This window comes from Mus caroli, unplaced genomic scaffold, assembly GCF_978045245.1.
Source record: "Mus caroli unplaced genomic scaffold, Mus_caroli_1 scaffold_7, whole genome shotgun sequence".
Lineage (NCBI taxonomy): Eukaryota > Metazoa > Chordata > Mammalia > Rodentia > Muridae > Mus > Mus caroli.
Genome location: NW_028227262.1, coordinates 95,297,224 through 95,322,314, shown reverse-complemented (window position 1 = coordinate 95,322,314; position 25,091 = coordinate 95,297,224). Strand labels below are relative to the sequence as shown.

Sequence of the window (25,091 nt, the reverse complement as noted above, 5' to 3'; positions counted from 1 at the left end):
GTCAAAACCTAATAAATATTTGCTGGGTGAATAAATAGTTAAATGGAATGTTATTAGCGTTGCTGGTGTTATTGCCTTGGCTTGGAACGTACAAGAACAGACTTGAGGCAATCAAGTAATTTCCCTTCACCAGTACAAGCTAATTATTTGAGAGATGAAGATCTGGTACACACTATATATCTGTCAGGCTCCATTTGCTCCTAATTAAAGGTGGGAAAGTCAGTTCCAGTGTTGAAGAGACAACACGACGACCCACTTCAGCCGAGATGTTCAATTTTCCATGCCTCCGTTTGAGGGACAAGTGAAGATGGACTTAGCACACACCACGCCTCAAAACCTTTTGCTTCCTTGTCTCTGCTGTTTCCTAGGGAGCAGGCTGGGTACAGGAGGAATGGGTCCTTTGATGTCACTTCTAGGGGTCAACTGCCTCCGTGACATCTGCTAGCAAATCTAGCACCTTCCCAACAAAAGCCATGTGTGGTGCTCTAAGACAAAAATGCTGCTAAGTTTCCTCCATAAGCCTTGGGGGAAATGAATGATCATTCATTCATTCATTCATTTCTTATGTAATTATGTATTAGTTTGCACTAAAGTTGGGAAGTTAACACTTAACAAAACTCAAAGATGGTTCTCTTTTCACGATCAGGCATTAGCGAAATAATCACCAGAAAAATTATATAGAAGTCAACCAGTATGGATCTATGAGGAGAGTTGGGGCTGGTGGCAAAGCAAGCCTTACTGCAGGGCCCAAACAAGGCTCACCATACCTGTTTGGTATGTGTAGATTTAAGAATGAATCCCTCAACAAATACAAAGAGAGAGAAGATACCCAACCCTGGATGACCCAGATATCCAGCCCTGAATGGCCCTGTGCTATAGGAAACCCAGAAATTCTCACAGGCACCTCCCTTCCTCCTAGACACAGAATGCCTTCCATCTCTAGCTGTCTTCTGAGTGCCAGACACACATACCTGCTTTTGCAGCCTGCAGCATGACCTCTATCTTGCCAAGTCAGTCCACCAGCCCTTTCTGTTCTTTCTGCCTTTCCTTTTGGTGAGAGAGAAGTATCATAGCACAGTTGATCCCTGCTTCTGGGAGTGGGTGGTATGGTGTGGTTTCCCACACTCACTTTCCCAGGTAGAGAAAGGTTCCTGCCTCTCTCTCAGCAGCAGCCATGCCTGGGTGTATGTCCTCCTCTTTGTATATGCCTCTAATATTGTTCTGAAACCTAGGGACTCAATACTTATAAAACACAGAGTGAGGACAGGCCCCTGCTCAGTTAATGCTTGGTCGTTCACATTTGCTAATTCTATGGATACAAAAGCAGTAAAAAAATAACAGAAGGCAACATATATAAAAACCACAGTAGAAAGAAAGGATTGGCACAAACCCCCTACATCATGGCCTGAAGGTACATGCCAGTGCCAAGAGGAATGGGGTAGTGCATAGGCAAGTGGCTTTTACTTTTTCACATGGTACTCATGTACCAGTGGATTTTTTTTTAAACTATGAAACTGCATGCAAATGTGTGTGTGTGTGTGTGTGTGTGTGTGTGCATGTAGCTAGCCCAGTCTGGCCTTGAACTTGAAAGCTTCCTGCTTTGTCTTCTTCAGTGCTGGCACTACATGTATGCTATATGTTTTTGTAATGATACTTTTAAAAATAGCTTAGAAAGCCTGTTGGCACATTCCACTTAAGTCAACTTAAATTAAAACACAACTGCAACATAATCCCCTCTATGCTTTCCTTTTCTTTTAAATTGGGAAACAGCATTCAGAGGCTTTCTGGTTAAAGAAAAGAGGCGGTATCTGAACCAATTCATCCCAAGTCAAACATTCATTAAGATTTTTGCTGCTACAATTATCCCACCTGTTTCTCTCGTTCTGCATATGCAAATGTGGGTTTCTGGAATGCTGCTTGCCCACCAGGACAAACAGTACATCTGGCTCCAAGTGGGTGACTTCACTGTAATCTTAATTTAAGCATGGCTTAAATTTTTTATAATGAGTGTTTAAAAAAAAAAACAAAACCAATGACATCATCTCTCAAACACAGAGATGAGGACTATCACTTCATGTTTCTGCTTAGTAGTAAACACAGTGCCCAAGCCCTAGTCTTTCCCAGGATGCAGGAAGCTTCCTTTTCTCCAGACTGTCCTCAGCAAGCCCTTCCTGTCCCAGCACTGGCTACAGCTCACACTGTGAGATCGGTCCACAGGATCAAGATACAGAAAATAGCTGTGGATGATCTAGATCAACAGAGTTCCACCCTATCTGCTTTTGGAGGCTCTTTGTGTTTAAGTAAAGATTTGGTTCGTCAAGCTGGTTGAGAGAGACTGATATGTTGGCTACAGTGCCAGGGCCTCTGTGCCCATCTGAAAGCTCTTCTTTATCTCAGCAACATTCCGCACTGTCATCAGATAAGGCCACAAATCTGCAGAGAACTTGAGCCCACTAGTCTTCATAGAGCCAATACAAGTGAGCTTGCCAAGGAGGCTCTCATGTCCTCCTAGGGTACATTTCCAAGGAGTAACTACATTGCACAGTGTTTTTTAGCACACCAGGGGCCATCAGAATTAGGATAACTTCCCACACAGAACACAAGGTGGAAGGAACAGGGTTAATACTGTCACTGACTGATGGGCCAAGTCCAACATTGTGGCCTAACTTTGTATGTTGTAAGCTAGGAATGCCTTTGATAATTTAAGTGATTGGGTTAAGAGAAATAAGGAAGGAAGGAAGAAAGGAAAGAGAGAGAGAGAGAGGAAGGAAGGAAGGAAGGAAGGAAGGAAGGAAGGAAGGAAAGAAGGAAGGAAGGAAAGAGAGAGAGAGAGAGGAAGGAAGGAAGGAAGGAAGGAAGGAAGGAAGGAAGGAAGGAAGGAAGGAGAGAGAGAGGAAGGAAGGAAGGAAGGAAGGAAAGAGAGAGGGGAAGGAAGGAAGGAGGGAGAGAGAGAGGAAGGAAGGAAGGAGAGAGAGAGGAAGGAAGGAAGGAAGGAAGGAAGGAAGGACAGAGAGAGGGAGGAAGGGAAGTGAAGAGAAGGGAAGGGAAGGGAAGGGAAGGGAAGGGAAGGGAAGGGAAGGGAAGGGAAGGGAAGGGAAGGGAAGGGAAGGGAAGGGAAGGGAAGGGAAGGGAAAGGAAAGGAAAGGAAAGGAAGGGAAAGGAAGGGAAAGGAAGGGAAAAGGAGAAAGAGCAAAGTATCTAACATTTTATGTTGTATTACATGAAATGCCAATTTCCTGGCTGTAAATGAAGCTGCTGGGCAGAAGAGCAGGCTCCCTTGCACATCCTACACAGCTGCTTGGGCATTAGGGTGGCTGAACCGAGAGACTGAAGTTCACAGTGGTGGAGAATCTGTCTGATAACACGGGCTTGCCTCTGCTCTAGGTTCAGGTGGAAGCTATTCCTATGCATGCCTGTTTCGTAATGAGCAGAGTTTCTCAGTCAGTGGACATGTACTGGCCTGTCAACTTGGCCATCACAGCGTGTGAATACCACAACTCATTCTTCTTCCCTCACTTCATACATGAAGTTAGAAGAAGCTGACTGTGTGAGAAAAAAAAAAGACAATTTTCAGTAGGGTCATGGGAATGCCGTGGTAATGCAAAAGATTTTCACATTACCTTTGGATTGCTAAGGCTGACTCGAACTCCAAAAATAATATTAGTTATTTTCCTGCATGCTAAAATTGAATGCGATCTCTTCCTTGCGTCTAAGAAATCTTGTAGCAGACAAGATGTCCCTGCACACAGGTGAGGGCCAGAACCCTCCAACTCATGCATCAGTATATTAAATGGTTTCATTGGGTTAGTTCTTACATTTTGCTATCAATAGGCCATGATGAGCGACAGTAGCACAGGAAATACCTTTCAGTAAATCTTGATAGGATATCCTGTGTGTTTACTACAACAGTTAACAGAACCAACAGTGATCCCCCTACCCATCACAATACACTTAAAACAAAGTGAAACTCTATAAAGCTATGCACTCACAATAGCTGCTGTAACAATAGTACCAAAAATACTAGAGAACCGAAAGTGTGAGTCCTTTGGCTTCCATATCCATCCCCACTGTGTATGTGAGTGACCTCAGCTTCCCCTTCCTTTATTCTGTTTCAGAGACTGAAGGCTGCGCTGACTCACCATCCTGCCGCCATGTCGAACGGGAACATGAGCACCATCGGACACATGATGGAGATGATGGGCTCTCGGCAAGACCAGACACCGCACCACCACCTGCACTCACACCCGCATCAGCACCAGACACTGCCGCCCCACCACCCCTATCCACACCAGCACCAGCACCCCACACACCATCCCCACCCACAGCCTCACCACCAGCAGAACCACCCGCACCACCACTCCCATTCCCACCTTCACGCACACCCGGCGCACCACCAGACCTCGCCACACCCACCCCTGCACACCGGCAACCAAGCACAGGTAGACTTTCACCTGCATCTCTTTCTTCCTCCTGGCCTTGTTAATGGATAAAGCACTAACTCTGCAGTCATCTGTTGCTACCTTGTTTAATAAGCCTAGGGACATTCTAGGGGAGCTCTGTGCATTTCCTAGGAGGTGATTGTGAACTGTAAGACAGGATTGGCTCATAGGTTCTATAAACAATAGAAGAAAATTTCAGCTTCAATCGCTAGGAGCAAATGAAAACTGTAAGCTCTCCAAAACCTATATTTTTGCAGGCATGTCATAAAGTTTGTCCTAAGAAATAGATAATACTGATAGGAGGATTAAGAGAAACTTGAGCTCATGATGAAAGATGTGAACAGTTGAACTGAGAGCTAAGAAGCTGAAGAGGATCAGTCCCAGCAGATGAAGGTCTTCAAGGAGTGCAAGGGAAGGGCCCAAGGTGCTGGAGTGATGGTGAGAGCTGACGCATCCCTGAGTGTGCAGCATCTTGGGGGAGGCAGAGAGGCAGCCAAGCTCTGCAGATGACCAGACCAAGAGAAAGGTCAAATCCCAGGGGTAGAGAGTCACCATGGCTAGCCAGGAAGAGAACAGGCATGCGGAGTGCACTTAGAGAGAGTGGAGGACCAAGCAGACATTATGTCACCCAGACTAAGAAGACAAGCAAGGCCCTGGACAGGATGGGTTTTCCTAAGTAGATGGAGGATATGTCCAAGAGTGTGGTGAGCCCTGGTCACTTTGGGGCTTCGAGCAAGATGACTTTCACTCGTCCTCTCCACCCAGATCCTACTGTCTAGCCCCAACCCGCTGGGTCGGAAGCTAAGGTCTGCCAAGGAGTGCTTATTAGCGCTCTCCTTTGCTTTCTGCCTCTGGAGCCAAGCTCTGAGACCAAGTGATGCTTTGAGCTCTAGAGTTCCCTGCCCTAACAAACGAGGTAAGGAAAGAGCACAGAGGTGAGGACAGCCACAGGCAGCCAAACCTGTCCCTTAGATTAATTTACCTTTGCAAAGATCCTCAGTGGCACTCTACCCAGCAAGAGGAGTTGAGCTATGCAGTAAAAACCAGTTCTTTTCTAGACTGACTTTGGTGACTGTGAACAGAGGGATAGATTAACCCTCAGCATTTCCAATCAGCAAAGTAGTAATACCGATTGATTAAATGTATAGGCCTTCGTGAATATGAAATCACCAAGGGTCTGTAAAGGTTTTTAAAACATGCTAGCCAGGATCAATTCTAAACTCAAACAATTTGAAAGAAGTTTAGCAAGTAATTCAGAAATAAAACGTTGCCCTGGGGATATTTTTATTCACATTTTAATCAGCTGTTGTACTGGGACATGCATCAAAAAGGAGAATGCAAAGCCACCTCAAAGGCAGTCCTTTCACTTTGAGTTCATTACTGACGCATAGGACATCAAGGTTTGGGCACCTTTCTGGGCAAGTTCTTTCAGACCAGTTAACAGTTTTATAAATATGAAAGGCATTCACTAGCTAAGTGCCAATTAGCCAATTGCCCTGTTTCAAGTCAGTAAGTGCCCAATTGTATATGTAATTAGCTAATTGCAAATATAATTAGCTACACCTAGATTTTCTTTTTTAAATCTTATTCTGGACTCCATATCTGCTGATCATTTAGTCAGCACTCTAAATTACCACGCTCAGGCTCTATGCACATGACTGATTACTGACAAGATCCTATAAAGTTTTCTGAGCAGGAGATATAGAGATCTCAGAAGGTCCTTCTAATTCTGAGAGTCTAAGATAACTTGGAACAAATTCTGTCTTCTTCAAATTGCCATTCATTTACTTTTTATCAAAATGTGCAAAACAAATCCCGCCAAGAGACTTCTACCTTGTATGTAAAAGTCACGGCAATTACCAGGGATACAGGTTCTAGTTTTAGGTTGTAGCTTCAAATTCTGCCAGCTTCCTGTGATTTTCCTACATAATTTAGGTGTGAGTTCAGAATCCTGGTGACGCTTGATGGTCACAGGCAATATTTCTTAGCCTTTGCTCCCCTAGCCCAAGCCCTGGACCTAGCACTGGGCCTGGACTCACTCTCAGCACACAGGGAAAAGAAACAGGAAAGGTGACTGAGTGTAAGGTGGATTGAAGTTAGGAAAGGAGAACATGGCATTCAGAGGTCCTTGCTGTAAATAATAAAACCCAGTTGGGCTTAAACTCATCTTGTATAGAACTGGTAGCAAGAGATCTCCCCCAAAAAGAAGACGTGAAAACAGCATTGTGTCAAAAGCTCCTGTTGTCTGGTTCTGCAGGAGTTGGCTCAGGGGTTAGCATCTGAAATGCAAGTTTGCTACATCTTGGCCAATGGCAAAGATTATGTCATCACCAGCCACCCCAGTGAGTAAGACCTTAGAAAATTAATTTATTTTGCTATCCCTCTGTGATTGGGCGGAAAGGAATTGTCAATAAAGAGTTTCAGAAAACGTCCTTGCTTTAGATAAAATTACTGAGATGCAGTCCGACCGACCTCCCGAGCCCGATTCTTTTTGCAGTTAGTCATAGAAGGTTTGACAAGAGTTTAGGACTAAAATATATCATCATCATTCAACTGACGTCAACTCGAAGCCACTATTGGTGCCATTACAGTCATTCTGATTGATTTCAATCATGGTGTTTGAATGTGCTAGAAAGGGGGTTTGATCTTAGCTTTTGCAAACTTTTCCCCTGTTATTTCTGTAGGTTAAATGTCTCTTGTAAAACAGCTTTATAGGTATTAAACCATAAACCTGGGTGACTGAGAGACAGGAGACGGGGCAGGAGTGAAGGGCATTAGCGGGAGCATTAGGTATCCAGACATATAAAGAGGGAGTCATAGAAATTTCACAAGGGACCATGTGTCTGCCTCTTAGAGGGAAATAAAGCTGGCTCTGTGAGGATCTCTACGTTTTCTGTGTTGTGGAGTCCCACATAGGCCTTACAAGGAGTCTACAGGCTTAGTAAAACCTTATTAATAAAGTATGTGACCTCCTAGGATTTCCTTATAATGTAGATGTGTGTTGGGCAACCTGTCCTCTCTGCCTCACAGATACTGTGTGTAACAGAGAGGATTGCTGGCAACACTTGCCAACTGTCCAAGGCCCGGCCCACAGTCACAAAGACACTCTCCGGAGACTCCCTCCTCCTTAGTCAGAGCCCCGAGGACAGTGCAGACCACACCCATTTGCAGTCTGTAGAGGGAACAGGAAAGAGGACCCCAGCTGCCTTCTGAATGTGCAAGGCTCTTCTGGAAGAGTCCAGGGGTGGCAGTGTCCCACGGGTGTGTTCCACTGAGGTGATTTTTAAAAACATTTGGAATTAACAGAGCCCACAACCCACGATACAGGGTTTTTTTTTTTTCTGTGAAAAACAAAAACAAAACAAAAATATCATCCCATTAACCTTGACCTTACCTGTTTCAACCCAGTAGCCATCCACTGCCAAATTAATGCTCTTTAAAGCATCTTAAATAAAACATTTTTTTATTACCTGAAGAAGAAACAAATGCCCCACACCCACCCCAACATACACACACACAGCACCACCACTAGGATTCTCCAAATGTCCTGCAGGGGAAAAAATCGCCTGCTTGTATCATCAAGCCCAAGTACATGGATTGCAACTCAAGGTCTCTTGCTCTCACAAGTGTGATTTCATTGCTAGTCTCATCCCCTGAGAACAAGTTTCCCTTGCTTACTAAAACGCAACTGGCTTCCTGAGCTTTGCTCTTGTAACCCTGGCTTGGGAGTCTTCCTTACCCAAAATGTCCTTCGCTGTCCCCATCACTTCCTCCCTCTCCTTCCCCTCAGGTTTCACCAGCTACACAACAGATGCAGCCAACCCAGACAATACAACCGCCCCAGCCCACAGGGGGACGCCGGCGAAGGGTGGTGGATGAGGACCCAGATGAGAGGCGGAGGAAATTTCTGGAAAGGAACCGGGCCGCCGCCACCCGCTGCAGACAGAAGAGGAAGGTCTGGGTGATGTCACTGGAAAAGAAAGCTGAAGAGCTCACCCAGACAAACATGCAGCTTCAGGTGCGGCCCCCATCCCTTCCCCGGCCTCATCACAGCTGGCGTTTCCTGCCCTGAGGCTTGTTGACCCATGCATCCTACCACACACCTGGCCTCAGAGGAACCCAGGCCCTCTCATCCAGCATCATTAAGTAGTTCAGTACCATCAGTCCTCCCACAAGAGATGAAGGATGCATGGGGCCAAGCACAGAAGCAGGGCTTTGTGCCTTGCTTTGGTGGCTTCTGGCTGTGTTTAAGCAGTCTGGCTCTCTGTTTCCTCATCTATAATTAGGGACCAACTTTACAGAGTTGGAGGTAAGATGTGAACCTATGTCCACTCGGCACTTAGCATGGTCCAGAGGAGGCTCTTCATCTGGAAGCCATCTAGTGTGGGCACCAGGCATACACCCAATGGTCTGTATTTTTATTTTTAACAGAAAAATATTTTATGTCTTGGCGTTGTGTCGGGTTTGTTTGCTCTAAAAAGTAAATACCTATTTCCCTCTTCATTTCAACCTCAGCGACATTGGAATCTTGTGTGATTTTTGCTTTCCAGGGGTGGCTTAGCTAGGAACATCTTTAAGGAAGCTGTTTCTGGGATTGTCCTGGGCAGAGAGGATTGGAACTAATGTGCTGGGTTTCTCTGGAGAACTCCAGGCTCACCAGTGATGTCGTTCAAAGTGTTTGTTTGTTGTTTTTTCCTAACATCAGGAAGGTTCTCCCAAGAAAATGCCAATGAAATTGAGCCAGCTCTTCTCAGAACTGAGCTATGGGTATAAGGAAGGTGGAAGGTGACACCCAAATAGAAAAACTGTACACCTTAGAAACTGATAGTATCTCCAGGCTGGTCTCAGAATAGTTACTGAAGATTATTTTATCTTATTTTATTTTATTTTATTTTATTTTATTTTATTTTATTTTAGACAGGGTGTAACCCCACTGGCTTTGAACTTACTATGCATCTAAGGATGACTTTGCTCCTCTGAAGCCCTTGCCTCTAGTTGGAGAGTGTGGGCAATGAAGGCATATGACATCAGTGCTCAGTTCTATGTGGTGCTGGGGAACATGGCTTCCCTAATGCTAGGCAAGCACTTTGCCACCTGAGCTACATCCCTCGCCATCTATGCACCCTTTCAAAGGGGGCACTTGAGATGTCTTTGCGTTGTGAGTTACGTTAAACAGACAAGATTTATGGCATCCAGTGTACAAATCAAAAGCATACAAAGGAAGATTAGAGTAACTGTGAACTAAAGTCCATAACTTACAGGCATTCATCTTCCCCCATCCCCCTACCTAAATTTATCACCCTGCTTGTGATAGACAAGATAACGTTAGAAAGTATTCAGCTTACATAAAAATAAGCTCATATACTGGTTTGTGACATAGTTTTGAGACAATGTCTCACTATTTCGCCTCCCTGTTGGCTATTCCCTGTTCTAGCAGTGGACCTGAACTCTTTGAATCATTGAATGATTCCCTGTGTCTAGAGTGTCCAAAGACTGGATGCCCGACCAACTTGGTAAGGCTTTGATTGCAGAGTCAAACCACAAAGTAGTGTCTGGAGCTAAACACTTTGAAAGCTACTGCCGTCCTCAGACAGGGCAGAGGCGGCCATGAAAAACCTTTAACAGGAGTGCATGTAAGCATTTTAGCATTCATGGATACATTTTCTCTTTGACATGTGTTTACAGTGTTATTGGGGGATGGAGAAATGGCTTAGCAGTTAAGAGCACTTGCTGCCCTTACAGAGGACCTGTTTGGTTCCCAGCATCCATAGAAAGGGGTTCATGTCTGCCCGTGCCTGCAGTTCCAGGGCATCTAACACCCTCTTCTAGCCTCTATGGGTACCTTGCACGCACGACATACATTCACACAGACACACATACATATAAACACATTTTTTAAAGAATTGAAGTGTGTTATGCATGCATGTTAAAAAGTGAAGACTGCGGTCTGCACGGACCCAGCACACATTGGGACATTGGCTGAGCAATGATTGAAGTAGGAAATTCTGACTGTTCTGAGGCCCACAGGAGGATGGTGGAAACCTGTTGGGGTTTCCAATTTAGGCCCTACTGACTCTGGGAATCTTTGTTACACCCTATGAAACTCTATGTCACAGAATCTTTGGCTTTTACATATTAGCATCAGGAGGAAACCCCTCCCTTAGTTGTGACAACCACAGAGTCTCCAGACACTGCCACTTGTCCCCTGGTTGGAGCAGAGCATGTGGGTAGTGCAAACATCATCTCTGGTTGAGTGCAAGTTCTTTAAAGCAGAGCCGTGAACAGCCAGCAGACACAGGTCAGACACAAAACGTTAAATCAGGGTGAATTAAAATGAGTCCCTACAGATTTACTCCAGGATCTTCTCTGAGAAGAGTCGTAGCAGAGCCACACAGAAAGATGCCCTTGAGTTTAAGGTCAGATGTGCCTGTGCCTTGACATACCCTTATTTATGACTGCTTTCAAGAAACATACAAAGTACATTTACCCTTTACTAGACACTAATTCACTGTGTGTGTGTGTGTGTGTGTGTGTGTGTGTGTGTGTGTGTGTGTGTGCTTAATATTTTAGAGCTAAGACATCCAAGAAAAAGAGGTACTAAGTCTTAAAAACTGGATAAAAAAAAACCTTAGCCTTAGCAGTAGACACTGGTATCTTTTGGCTACAAAAGCTATGCAGAGAAAGGGGCAGGGGAAGACCCCACTTACTGATGTTTTCAGCCACTGCTTGTTACAGAGGCACCAGAGGGCACAGCAGTCCCATGGTATCTGTTATATTGTGTACTGTGGACCATGCCTTGTGATGCAGGAGAGGATAGCACAGTCTCAGCTACCTTTGAGTGACCCTTTTCCTCTCGATGCCAAAAGAAAAAGGTGTCTTTCTTGAGACTGGTTCCATGAGCCAAATTTTAAGTAAACAGAAATAGAAGGCGCTAAGCAAACAAGCCCCAGCCAAATGGAATCTCCGAAGTCTGCGTGGCCAGCTGCCACTTTTGAGTTGTTTTCCAGAATAGAATCTTATAGCTAGGCTTCTGCAGAGCTTCTCATTGGGAAAACAAGACCCAGAAAAATAAAAGGCAGACCTCAGTCTTAGCTTCACAGTAAATTTCTGCCCAAGAACTCATCATAGGAATAGGATTTAGAGAAATTTAGAAAATGCCCAATCTGACATTTTGCAATATGGAGAAACTTAGGCTTGGAGAGATAAGGAGTCAACCCCAATGCCAAACAACCAATAAGTATCAGACCAGGGACTTGGGCAAATCGCCTGTGCCCTAAGCCACAGCTTTGACATCTTTCATTCTGACACAAGTGAACCAAAGGAGTCTGTCTCCTTCTGCTGCAGTGGCAGATCCCTGCCCATGTGGCGCTCCTAGGTTGCTTGCATTCAGTGGGGATATGGAAATCATCTGGTCACCCACTAAAGTAATTGCTTTTCCTTTTTAGTGCAAAGACACATGGTCTAAGTTGATGCTGAAATTTTAGACACACGAACCCAGGTCTGGGACTTGGCAGGGGAGCGGGCCAGATGGAAACTGTTGCTTGACAAATTGAAAGTCCTTTGTTTCTGAGGGACCAAACCTGCCCTCGGCTAATCTGAAAAAGGGGGTGGGATTCTGGGCCCTTTGTGATAATTATGTTTTTGGCACAAACTCCAGCTTATACCAAAAAAAAAAAAAAAAAAGGATTGTGGATTTGTCATATAACTAAACGACATCATCAAAGCCCCAAGCTGTAAATGTGCCTGCCAGGGGATACTGAACGTGCTGTTTAAAGGATGCTGTCACAGTGTGGAACACCTCCATGCAATCCCTACTTCATCCCCAGGCAGATTTATGGGTTTGAAAACACATCAGTGTGACAGGGTCCCTCTCTTACCATCATTATCTAAATAGCTAACTGCTTTAAGAACAGCAACCCCCAAATCACTCCACAGCTGAGAAAGGAAAGGATTGACTTCAGTCAAAGAGTGTGTGTCTATTATTTATACTTTTTAAAAAGCTGTCTCTGAGCACCTAGACTAGATGTGGTGTTACAACCAACAAAGGTGAATTTTTCCTCCATTGATAAAGTGAGAGATTTCTTCCCACAGTTCGGGCTTTTATTTCCCTGCTGAACTTCCAGGCCAAATCTGACTCGTCTCGTGCATCTTTTGAAATATTCTCTATCTGGTTTTTCTCTTACGAAAACGAATTCAAGGTGGTTCTAGTCCTCTCACCTCCAAAAGGTTCCTACTAGACGCCTAGCCTGCTGTTGGTGTATTTCTTGCTTCTGTCTTCTTTGAATCTGGAGTCCTCAGATGCCATGTCTGTGCAGAGGCTCCCATCTTAGCCCCTTTCTCTACGCCATCAGTTCTTGACCTTTCTCAAGTTAAGGGCCCTTCCTTGTGACATCCAAGAAGGTTTTGGAATCTCTTTCTCAACACGAGTGCAGATGTGGACGACAGGTTTTGTTCTCTCTGAAATGAAACTGTGGTTCATGCACTGTGACTTGTACTGGTAAGATCTGGTCATACAAGAGATGCTGGAGTTGGCTTCCTCATGAGACACAAGGCCTGGAGTATAAGCAAGCACCTGTGAGAATGTCCAGGGCAGTTCACTGACCAAAAAAAGTCCATGATCAGCTCCTTCATTTGATTGCTAGGTGACTAGAGCCCAATAGAAAGGCAGCACACAGTCTTTATAGACTGCGAAGCTTGTCTTACTGTGAGGAACTAAACTAGCCGAGCCTTCTCATTTTGGACTTCAGTGGAATGATCTGGAAAGTCAGCCCCAACTGCTGTCATTGGTAGTGGTGTCATTTAGTTTGGTTTGTAGTTCTGGGGACACAGCTCAGGCCCTTGCCCATATCAGGCAAGCACTGTACCACTGGGCTATGCCTTCAGCCCTCATGATTATTCTCAACCCTAGGAGCAAGCTGCTTCTCTTCTTTCCTGTGAACTTCCTGTGCATGAATTTCAAGGCGATTAGGTTGTTCCTCCTTCCCTGTTGCATCCGAGTAATGTGTATTGAACTCAGGGACTGCTTGCTCCTCTCTGTTAATGTTATTAACTGGTATTCACCTCTGAACCATGACATGACCTGATAACACAATTTATTACTAATGTCAGAAGTATATGCAGATGGTCTGTTTTTAAAGCACTGCATATTTTTAGATTGTGTGTGTATATATATGTATGTATATATATTTCATATATATTTCACATATATATTTCATATATATGAATGTTTTCCCTACATGCATGTATATGCACTATGTACATACCTAGTTCCCACGAAGACGGCAGAGGACATTGCTACATCCTCTGGAACTAAAGTTATAGATGGTTGTGAGCTATGTCGGTGTTGGGAGCCCAAATCAGGTCCTCTGCAAGAACAGAAAGTGCTGTTAACTCCCAAGCCATCTCTCCAGTCCTGATTCTTACATCCTTAACAAAACTTTACACCACTCAAGACCTTACTTCGTTTCTCTGCTTGCAGCTTATTGGTTTATCAGCAAAGTATTTTGCTATTTGTGGACAAAATAATGTTCTCATATACTTTGATAGTGCTTTATTGATAAGCATGAAAGTTTATGCTGTTTTATAGTAAAATTACTTTGTAGAAGCAAACGTGTATTGTGAAAGAGTTTGGATGTGCTCCCACTAATGGTGGACAGCTAATGAATAGCATTACCAGTGTTTCAAAGGATAGCCCATCAACACACCCTGGCAGGAGTGCAAGTGCTACCAAGACACAGCCACTGCCCAGGACACAGTAAGGGAGAAATGGAACCCATCTCCAAAACAACCACTAGATCTCAAAAAAGATTGGTTTTCAATTCAAAACGTGTTAAGAAAGCAAAATAATCCAGTTTGGTTTTGTTTGTTAATTTTAAAACTACGATACTTTGCTTGTTTGTTTGTTGATTGGTTGGTTGGTTGGTTGGTTGGTTGGTTGGTTATGGGGGCATTTGCATGTGCTTTGTCACACACATTGAAATCCGAGGATAACATCTATAAGTTGATCTCTCCTTCCACCATGTGGATTCTCCTTCCACCATGTGGATTGAACTCCAGGCATCAGCCTCGGTAGCAAGCACTTTTACCCACTGAGCCATCTCACCAACCCCCAAGTTTGGCTTTTATACTTTGCTTATTGTTTTCTGGGCCACAGTAGAGAAAGTGTAGGTTCTCCGTAATGGTTTCTAAGTTGCATTGTCTACATCATCTGTAACTGCCAGTTTTGCTAGGGTATCCGGAATGGTGTGTTCAGAAAGGTTTCAGTGCTAACGTATGCAAGTAGCCGGACATTTCACCTTGCTGTGTGCATGCACAAACATACACACACACACACACACAACAATTCACTGTTTCAGCTTGAGCAGTTTTATTTTATTTTTAAACATATACTTAAAGATATGTAATGTTCTAAAGGTGAATTTCTCTTATACATACTATTTTAAAAATAGGAGAACTTGGTGTGGGGAAACAAAGAATGTTATTTAAACAACATAATTCAGTTAAAGTTCAAAGAGGAGTTGGTTGGAGGCTGATGTGAATTTCCCTGTAAAATAAAGTTGTCCTTACTTGCCAAAAGTCACTTCAAACCATGGCTGGCTACCTATCAATCATCCTGGCTGGGAAGTGGGAGGTACTGTTTGCCTTCCTGAATGCTCGCAGATTTAAGAGCATTTTCCTGTACCATTAAGTGATTTATTCATCTTTAGGAGAATTTCTCACTATTATCATTATTTTGTGGTTTGAAGGATAATGGGGAAAGCTTTTGCAGATGAGACATTTGTTACTTTATTAGCAATGCTATTCGGGGTGCAGTTTATCCAGTGTTCCAAATGCATTTGCAAGTGGGAGATATTCATTAAAGAAACAGCTTCATTTTTTCAAGTAACTTCTAGACTTCTAGGAATTTTCTTCTCTAGACGATGTCTACTTATGTACGTTTGTACCGTGGGTGTCACCAACTTCACTGTACATTGTACCATTTCTAACTCCATCTTCTAAATGCTATAAATGAGGTTGGTGAAGGTTAACCTAATCATGTTAGATAATACATGGCCACATCTATCTCATGTCACATGGTCAGTGCAGCATGGGGAGCTCAGCTATATAATCTGGTTCCAGAGCCCGTCACTTAAAGGGTATGGTCTGCTTTTTATGTAGGGGTTCAGTTCTTGAGTTAAACTTTGGTCTCTTCAAAAGACCCATACAATAAGAGGGCCAAATGGAAGGGAAACTACAGAATTCGGATCAATCCCTCTAAGTAACGTTCTGAATGTCATTTGAACACAGTCAGTAGTAAAGCTTGATAACTCTGCGGTTGAAAGCAGATGATGGGACTTTGTGCTTGCTAATTCTTTGGTCTTCTCAACAAAATGTTACTATGTCTTCCCAGAATGAAGTGTCCATGTTGAAAAATGAGGTGGCCCAGCTGAAGCAGTTGTTGTTAACACATAAAGACTGTCCGATAACAGCCATGCAGAAAGAATCCCAAGGGTATTTAAGTAAGTCACGTTTTTATTCCTTAGAAGAAAACTCGCCTCTCATTTTGCCCTGAATTTTTATTATAAGGGAAAAATACAGCACAGGCTGCACACCCAGACAGATACTTGGGAATGACTAAGAGATTATAGATGCTTCTGCCAGGGGGAGCCATCTTTCCTGACCTCTTTCCAAAACCATGCCCAGCACCCCTCCCCCCCCCCACACTAAGGTCTGGCCTTACTCTCCCTGGCAGCACATTACCAAATTCCTGCTTTGTAGCCAGAAATGAGTCTGTAGGGGTCCAGTTACTAGAGGCCTGTTCATCCTCCTGAGAGGATCCTCCTGGGAGTTGAGAGACATCTCTGGGTGTATCACTTGCCTCTAGTTTCTCAGGAGATGCTGCATGTTGCTCACCAGGCTGCAAAGCTCCTGGGCTTCCCCCCCCCACCCTGTTTTCAGCAAACCGTGTGGGGGTCCCTTCCTCTCTGGCTCCACTTTCTGTACTTACAATGGCAGTAGACTAAATGCTAGGTGAATCAGGGAAGGCAGGAGGAACAATGAATCATGGCTGAAGGTGAATTTGTTTTCAAATAATTTTTTAGATTGAGCAACACAGATTCTCCCACCACATGTGAGTATTTTTCCACATTTAATAATACGAATGGCTACCTGAAAATATAAGACGGGGGAATTCACACCCCCCAAGGCTTGATCAAACACATTTTACGGGGGTCATCTTACTGATGGGGAAAGTCTGGCTTTTCCCATAGCTATGAGCCTGGGAGGCTTAGCTTGGCGACCTCAGTTTAAAATGAAGCTTTGGCCTTCCCTTCCAGAAGGAAATGTATGAAGCTCCTCCATACGCAGTTTAATGTCTAATAGCATTTCTACCTATTCCTGTGGAGCTCCCCCAAGAAAGAGCTATATTTGTGTATGTGTGTCTGTGTTTCCTCCTAGGTCCAGAGAGCAGCCCTCCTGCGAGCCCTGTGCCAGCATGCTCTCAGCAGCAAGTTATCCAACACAACACCATCACTACATCCTCATCGGTCAGCGAGGTCGTGGGGAGCTCCACCCTCAGTCAGCTCACAACTCACAGAACAGACCTGAATCCTATTCTTTAAAAGGCATCGGTCAAACCTGGTCTTTGAGAAGAGCTGTAGCATGCCGTACATCCTTTCTCAAAGGGGCATTTTTTTTTTTTTTTTTTTTTTAGAATTATCTCAGACCTGGAAGACGCCTCAGCCCTTCAAAGACTGGCTTTCATTTTTATAGTTATTATGGAAATGTTGTCTTTTATACTTAGTTATATAAGAAAAAAAAGGGAGATATGCAATGAATATCTATCAGCTTGGGGAGCACGCTGGTGCTTCTCTGCGATTTTCTGGTACCAGTTTCTTGTTTATAAACGGAACCTTTCCTGTATATAGCCATGGTTTCATTCTTACCAGCCCAACCCTTTGCCTGGAACAATGAATCTTGTTCAACTACAGCTTTTAGCCAAAATGAGGTATGCTTAGATGTCAAGCGAGATGGATCCACACAGTAACTGGGTGGGAAAGCTCATGATGTCATAACTCATGTTGAGTTTGTGCTGTGATGTCACCAGAATCTCAGATAAACACATGGGCCTTCCTGAATAATTTTTTTCTCTTGCTAGAAAAAAATAAATTATGGTCCATCCATATCCCATGAAAGCCACCAAGCATCTCAGGCCCCCTCCTTCCTCTCTTTTTTCTACTTTCGCAGATGTCCAATATCCATCTCATTTTCCTTTCCCCGGATCCCTTGCTTACTCTTTGTTTTGACTTTTCTTCTGTTTCCTTTTCTCCCCTTTAGCTTTGCATGTAAAAAGAGAAAATAATGTTTAAAGACAAGAAAAGGCAAATCTGGGAACTGTGGACCTAGCCACATTTAACCCACAGCTGGAGTTCATTCAATTTTTGCCTTTCACAAAATAGCAACCAGGAGATGTTTAATGTGCCTGATTTAATGTTTTTAATAACCAGAGCAAATAAAAGGTGGTTTGGTTATAGGTGAAGCACTGTTGAATGCCAGCTGTGGAGACACTAGGGAAAGGGACTTCGTAAGCTCCAACTGTGAAAATTCAAATAAGGATGTGGGCTCTAACATCACACCCTCGAATTACAGCTCGCTTCTATGGCCTGTCTATAATGTAAAAAAATCCATGCACTATATAATAGTTCAGAAGGGCTCTGTTCACTACACAGATTACATTGTTCAATCATCAGCTGCTAATAACCTAAGATTTATTATTATTATTTTTCTTAAGCCTAGGGAACCAGCTCTGCTGTTCTGGTGGGCAAAAGCAAACTCACTCTTGGAGAAACAGAGAGAAAGCGAGGCCAGGCCAGCGTTTCTCAGGGTACTCGCAGTCTGCCAGAACACTCAGATTCCTTGGCTGCTGACCGAGTCCCATGGAGGTGGCCAGGCTGGTGCGCTCATCTGAATAGTTCTGATTTATATTTTCAGCAATGTCCACGGACTTGCCCATTACGGAAAGCAGATCAAACCCAAACCACAGTTGTGCCTCCTTGAAACAAGCCATTCTACTCTGCTGGTGTTTTACTATCGTGTTTCACAAATAATAGGGGCTAATGTTTCTCACTAGCAGTCTGGGCATATGCTGGTGTTTCATCTCTGCCCAAATAATTCACCTCCTAACCTATGTGTGTGTGTGCACATGGGTGTGTGTGCCTGAGTGTATGTGTGTGAGTGTGTGTGTGTTTATGAACAGTATAGGTTTTAAAAGAACAGTATTTTACAAAAGCCATCACTTTTATAAGAGTTCTGTAAAGGAAGGATGCACTTCTTCGCTCACTATAGTTTAAAAAAATTCTATTTTAGAGGAAAAAAAAGAAAATATGAGGGCTCTGAGCATGACTTTTATAACTAGTTTCAGTTTTATCTAATAACTTACTTTTAAAAAAATCAATATTTATCAATAATTTTTCATGTATGCTGTGCTTTTTGAGAGACATGTTTGGCTATTCAGTAAAGCATAAGAATATATGGCCTAAGAATCAAAAAGAAATTAAAAAAAAATAAAAAGAGGGAAAAGAAAAATGAAAAGGGAAGAAAGAAGATGGAGCAAACAGAAATTTCTATTGTATTTTAGGAAAGTATTTTCAAGTATTTTAAATACTGAGTTAATATTGTTTTGTTTTGTTTTGTTTTCCCTTAATTCCAGCAGTAACAAAATGGTTTAACCTAACTGGCTTGCTAAGAAACGTGTAAGTCTTAGATTTGAAAGAACTCAACATTCATAGCTCTGGTTTGAAATCAAAGGTCGTTTTCTGTAAAATTCCTTCCTTAGATCAGGTCGGTGCTCTGCTTCCTTCAAAACAGAAGGGGCAAGCTAGAGTGGCAGAGCTTGTGGCTTCTATCTGACACTTGCTTTGGGTAAACAGGACCTTTCCCTCCTGCCTGCATGTATAGCACTTGAAGAAATGAATTTTTAATCCACTAGTAATATAACATCCAGGGAGTGACCCGCCACTAAAATGATGATTTTCAGTTTATGTCTTTCCCACCTCTCAACTGAAGTACTTAGCCGTTCCAGGGACAGCCTTTGCAGTTAAGAACTTGCCTGGGTTTTCTTAATTCAGAGACTCGACAGCTTGACTGATGTGCATTATTTATAGCTCAATTATGTCTGTTTTTTATGCTAAGTAGGCAAGCCACCACACACAGCAAACCTTTCTCAACATATAATTAGGATAAACTGCCTTCTTGTTATGGGCAGGCCCTTTAGGTGTGTTTGTTTGCAGTATGGATAGAGTCGGTGAGGGTGCCAGCTCGCTGTCAGTCGAGAAAAACTTCTGGGGAAAATCTAATTCCTGGTTTATCCCTAGTCAAGATTCCACAGAAAGGTCCATCCTTGACCAGATCTCAGAGCCTGCCTGAAACAACCCTTGCACTGACTGCCACACACCAGCGACTCGAGGAGAGCATCTCTCTAATTCCTTTCCATTGTCTTCTCCCATCCAGTTACCAGTGTCAGCCATACAGACTTTCAGGAGTCAGTGGTAACAGCCTTCAGAGGACCCCCATCCAAGGAAGGAAAGAAAATTCAAGTAACACTGCCTCTCTTACTCCTGTGTGGCTCCATTATCACAGGATCTGCTTCTGAAGTCCCTGCCAGCCTCCTGGGCACTTCTCCAGTACCTCCCTGCCTAACATGCTGAGGGCTGGAAACTTAGTGCACATCCCCACTCACTGGGAAAAAGACATGGCACATTAATGCTTCTTAGAAACACCTTTCTCAATCTTCGATGCTGGGATAGGCAGACTCAAAGTCCCAGCCCCGGATGAGTGTTCTAATCTCAAAGCTAGATATGGAGTTAGCTATGGTCTACTGGTGCTGGTGACCCTCGTCATCTCTTTACCGCATGTCAACATATGCGAGTTGCCATATTAAAATAGCCTGTGGGTGACCGATAGTGTGTGTGCTGTTGCGGTGTGTATCATAAAGATTCCCCAATCTTGCTCAGCCAGTGCTCCGTGACTTGCTCAGCCAGTGCTCCGTGGAACTTGTCTAATCAATTAATAAAATGCAGTGGGTATTCCAAGAGAGGTGTCAGTGGGGTATGTTCCAGTAACTGTTGCCTTCTAGGAAAGCAGATTATAGTGGCCTAGACTTTGCCATTAGAATCATAAACCAGCTTCAATTAAAAAACAAAACAGCCCTTAGCTGGGCTTATTTTTAAGCACCAGTAACTGCTATAAAACTAGCCTTTCAGCTAGAATAGGATGTCCTTCCTTTTGAGCAAAACCATCTAAGAAAATATATATGTATGTATGTACAGTGGGATTCAAGGACCAAAGCAAAATTTGAACAGGAATCTATTAATTTAGAATGTATAAGATATTTATTAATAAATGTTATTTTAAACATTCCATTTGAACAGTATTCTTCTGTAGGCTCTATGTGTCTTGAAAATGTTAGTCCCTAATAACCTGCCCTAGTTAGGGTGCCATTTTTTCAGGGTCTTGGGTGGCTCTTCTTGTCATTTGCTGGAAGCCCGCGCGCAGATCTTTGTGCATCTTTTGAGGCTTGTTTACTGCTCTGTGAGTTCTTAGTTAATTACCTTCTGAGAAAGTTTTTTTTAAAAAATGTATTTCTTCTTTTCATTTTTTTTTTCACGTAAGCTCTTTCATTTAGAAAGCAAATTCAACTAAAGGGCATCAGTGATGGGAACCTGAGCGGCTTTGGATTTTCTTTTACCCATAAAATGCCTTCCTCCTGGCTTCTCTTCACTGCACACCCATCTCCAAGAGCACCCAGCACCACTCAGCTCTCTGGAGCTGCCTGGCCCCTCCCAAACAGCGAATGAACTGTGTGCAGCAGCTTTAAGCTTTTAAGCTCCACCCCACCCCACCCCCACCCCTACCCCCATTGTATCAGAAGCGAAAGGGAAGCGCCTTCCCGGGATAAACCCGTGCCTATGTGACAGCGGGGATTTAGAACCTCTTTTCTGCCTTTAAAAATAATTTATATTTTAAAGTTGCACTTTACCTCTTTGATCCCTTCCTGTTCCTATGCCCTTTTCCTTGACCTTCATCTTGCCTGGGCCCTTTACAACTGTCTGTTGAAGACTCTCGGCTGCACCCTTTCAAAAGCCTTCCAGGGCATGTACGCCCAGTTTATGTGTGCACACTCATTGCTAGTCCTCACAGCCTTGTGAAGCGTGCTAAAGAATGCCAAGAAGAGCCAATACATGAAATGGTTTGTCCCCTTGATCTCTTTCTTCCTAGCATGGTTTTGAAAAATGGTTGCACCATGCAATGAGGCAATGAGGTCTCAGCAAAGCTACACTTAAGTTTTCTATCTCATCCTCCAAACCAAAGTGTCCTGAACAAGCCAGGAGACTTATCCTCTCGTGTGCCACGATGCACACTTCACTGTTTTCCTAGCCATAGTCTTGGTAAGGCTGCTGAATCGACAGTGGCCCTGTCCTCCCATTCCCATGTCTCAAATATACAATGTTGCCTTGTAGGGTGATTAAAGACAGCACCTCTGTTTTATAATTACAGTCTAAGGACGGATCAGAGAACACAGGAGCAATAAACTTACAAGTAGACATCTGATACCAAAACACATAGAACTTTTGAAATCAGCCTCGTTCGTCGTGTTGTGACAATAGAAATGTGTCCATGTGCTCAAAGTCTCTTGCCATTCCTTGTGGAACTTTTCAGTGATATAATGCTTGTAGCCAAATTGCTTAAAGAGTGTTTATATATTTTTTTCCTTATAAATCATCTATTTTTTGACAAAGAAAAACCTATTTAACTGCAAACTGAAGAGAGGGTAAAGCCAAATTGCCAGCATTTTTTCAAACATTAATACCATTAAGTGGTCCTCTTGATGCCTTTCCAAGCCTATCATCAGAAAGGAATCAATAATCAACTGCTATATTTAAACCAAGTTAAAGGATCTAGCTCATCAGAATACAGGACCTAGGAAGTTCTTCCTAAGCCATTGAAGGTTCTACCTTGGGGTTTATATCTGAGAACTTTACAGGAATTTTTTAAAACATAAAGTCATTTTGCCTCAAGGTGGAAAATGTGGGACCTGAATAAATTAGCTTTAAATACATCATTAGAATCTTCCACACAGTCAGTGTAGTAGATTCTCATTTGCTCCTTTACAGTGCCCACACTGCCTTTAGAGAATCAAGATTCCAAGAGAAAGTAGTGGTGCCCCAGGGCAGGGAGTTAAGAGAAAGGAACCCCTCCCCCCCCCCAAGGAGCTTCTGGCAAGAAGACCTGCCCACCCCTTCCCTTCCAAGAGCTTTGCTAATCTCATCTGCCTCACAGAGAAACTGCCTTTAAGGACTGTCTCTAAGCGATAAATAAATAAATAAATAAATAAATAAATAAATAAATAAATAAGCAAGCAAGCCTGGAATGTCCCCCATAGAGAGTATACAACACTTGGGATCTTCTGAAAAGGCCCCAAAATCATGGCTCTATTCAAACACAATGTTGTGGGACAATTGGAGTAGAAAAATTGTCCAAAAATATAGTAGAAAAAAAGTTTAGCACTGTGTAAAGTAAATGTTGACTGAAAAAGTCCCCCCCCCCCAAAAAAAAAAGGTGCCGTCACTTTAAGTTCTGGACTTGGGGTTGTTTGTCCTTGTAAACAGCAAAGCCTTTGTGTTTGTGTGTCTGTCTGTAAAGCAACCACCTTCCAACTGGAAGGAGAAATAAAACCTAGGGGGGGTGCATATGTCATAAGTGTAAATATTGCTGCAGCATTTTAATGTGTTTAATTTTCTGTTTAGCTTTTTGTTGCATTGTGAACACATTTATTGTTACCAGTGGACAATGAGTTCATTAAGACTGTTCGACTAGGTCAGATTTTTACTTCTCTTTCTAGCAAGAAGAGACAAGATTTTGTGCATTTGTACAAATGTTAATAATATCACTGCAATTCCAATATAATAAAGCACTCAAATGCAAAGAATGTGTGTAACCTTTGTCTGATGGAATCTGGGCTTGTAGATAATGGCATTCATTCTTCCCAGAGTCTTAGTACTTCCCGGTATACCAAGGTTCCCATCCCAAAGATCACTGTTGTGTAGGGACACCTGAGTGAGGATCTCTCCCTCAGAGTGTCTCTGCATGCCTCCCTTCTCCATCCCGCTTCTCAGCTGAGAAAGCTGTGTAACAGATTCTTACTGGCGTGACCACACCTGTACTTCACAAAAGAGGGTGGAGCTTTGCAGATCTTAATACCAAATGTCCACAGTTCAAGCTGCGGTTATCTTGAAGAACGAGAAGCCACTGTTGGCCAAAGGGAAGTTCTTCACTTGGCCTCTCTCTGGGTATGGCAACAGCCTCTTGAAGTATTCTAGATGGCTCCCTCCTCCCCTCCTTCTTACCCATGGCTTTTACTGTTTTAGTAACTTTTAAAATAATTTTCTTTCCTCTTACCTGGTCTCCCCATACTATACTATATCTCCTTAGACCTATGGGAGACCGAACTGAAGAGGCTGCCAGAATTTTTCCATTAACCCTTTGAAACCAATATTCCTGCAGTGCAGACCCTCTAGGCTCTGAAAGACTGGCCGTGGGTCACTCCTGCTTGCATGTTCTCAGGACAGGAACTGCTGCTGACTTGTTCTCCACGTGAGTCAGAGGGAAGAACTTAGTCCACTTATAAGTTTCACTCTGTTCTCTTCTGGCTAGAAAACTAACAGTTCATATTGCATTTCCATAACCCATTAGGAGCTCATTTGCATTATCTTAAGTGGAGCATTGTTGTGCAAACCTGGTTTGTCAGCTTTGATCTTGATTTTCCTCTTAGGCTGCGTAGGTTTACTTAAAGAGGTGGAGCCCTGCCAGGAAGGCTCAAGTGATAAAAGAGTTATTGGACAGACGTGAAAGGTGTCTCACAGCATCCAGCCGAGCTACATATCAGTTCTCATCAGGAGGCCACTGGGAAGACAGGACTATCTGGTTCCGTGGGTGTCTATGGACGCGTGTTCTCACTGTGCACTGTGTCTGGACCTCTTTCTATGTGCCCCGCTTTGTCTGCTCATTCCGTTGGTTCTATGACTCCAGCATTTCAGATGACCTCACTCAGGGGCACACTCAGTCTTCCAATGCAAACCCTCCCTTCCCCACCCCACCCCCACCCCCCAACAAGCAGCTCATGATGCTTGCATTTTTTAATCCCTGTTCCCCAGGAGAGAGAACCTGGTTGCACACACCGGACCAGTGGTTCTCCTTATCAGACCTGTTTTGGGAAGCTGGGTGATGAGGGCTTGAACCTCTGACTTCTGGAGATAAAGAAGGATTTTCCAAAAGGGAATGCAGAGGTGGGGAAAAGGTGACTTAGTGAAAGCCACTGATATTTCTGTAAGTACCTTGTAGAAATCAAGTCTCCCAACTGTAAAGCACACCATGAGGTTGAAGTTCAGGGAGAACAGCAGCACACCATCATGTGCAAGGCAGATGTTAACATCTGTTTATCAAATGAATGCACGCATGAGTGAATGAAGGACGAGTCCTTGTTGTATTAAAAGCACGGGGCTGAAACAGAGCATTTAGTGAAGATTAAAGGCAGGGCTGGAGAGGTGACTCAGCAGTTAAGAGCACTTGCTGCTCTTGCAGAGGACCTGGGTTCAGTTCCCTGCACGTACATGGTGT

The 25,091-nt window shown here is 43.5% G+C and overlaps 1 protein-coding gene across 1 annotated transcript in view; it reads left to right on the top strand.

The window, feature by feature from the left end:
* The window catches only part of Creb5 (cAMP responsive element binding protein 5), a 124,848-nt gene extending 103,534 nt beyond the window's left edge, over positions 1-21,314 (top strand). The window contains exons 4-7 of the mRNA XM_021164793.2: positions 4,116-4,439; positions 8,230-8,457; positions 15,829-15,937; positions 16,875-21,314. Of these exons, the coding sequence (XP_021020452.1) occupies positions 4,116-4,439; positions 8,230-8,457; positions 15,829-15,937; positions 16,875-17,038 (825 nt within the window). The 3' untranslated portion in view covers positions 17,039-21,314. The remainder of the gene's footprint in view (positions 1-4,115; positions 4,440-8,229; positions 8,458-15,828; positions 15,938-16,874) is intronic.
* The last annotated feature ends 3,777 nt before the right edge of the window (positions 21,315-25,091 follow it).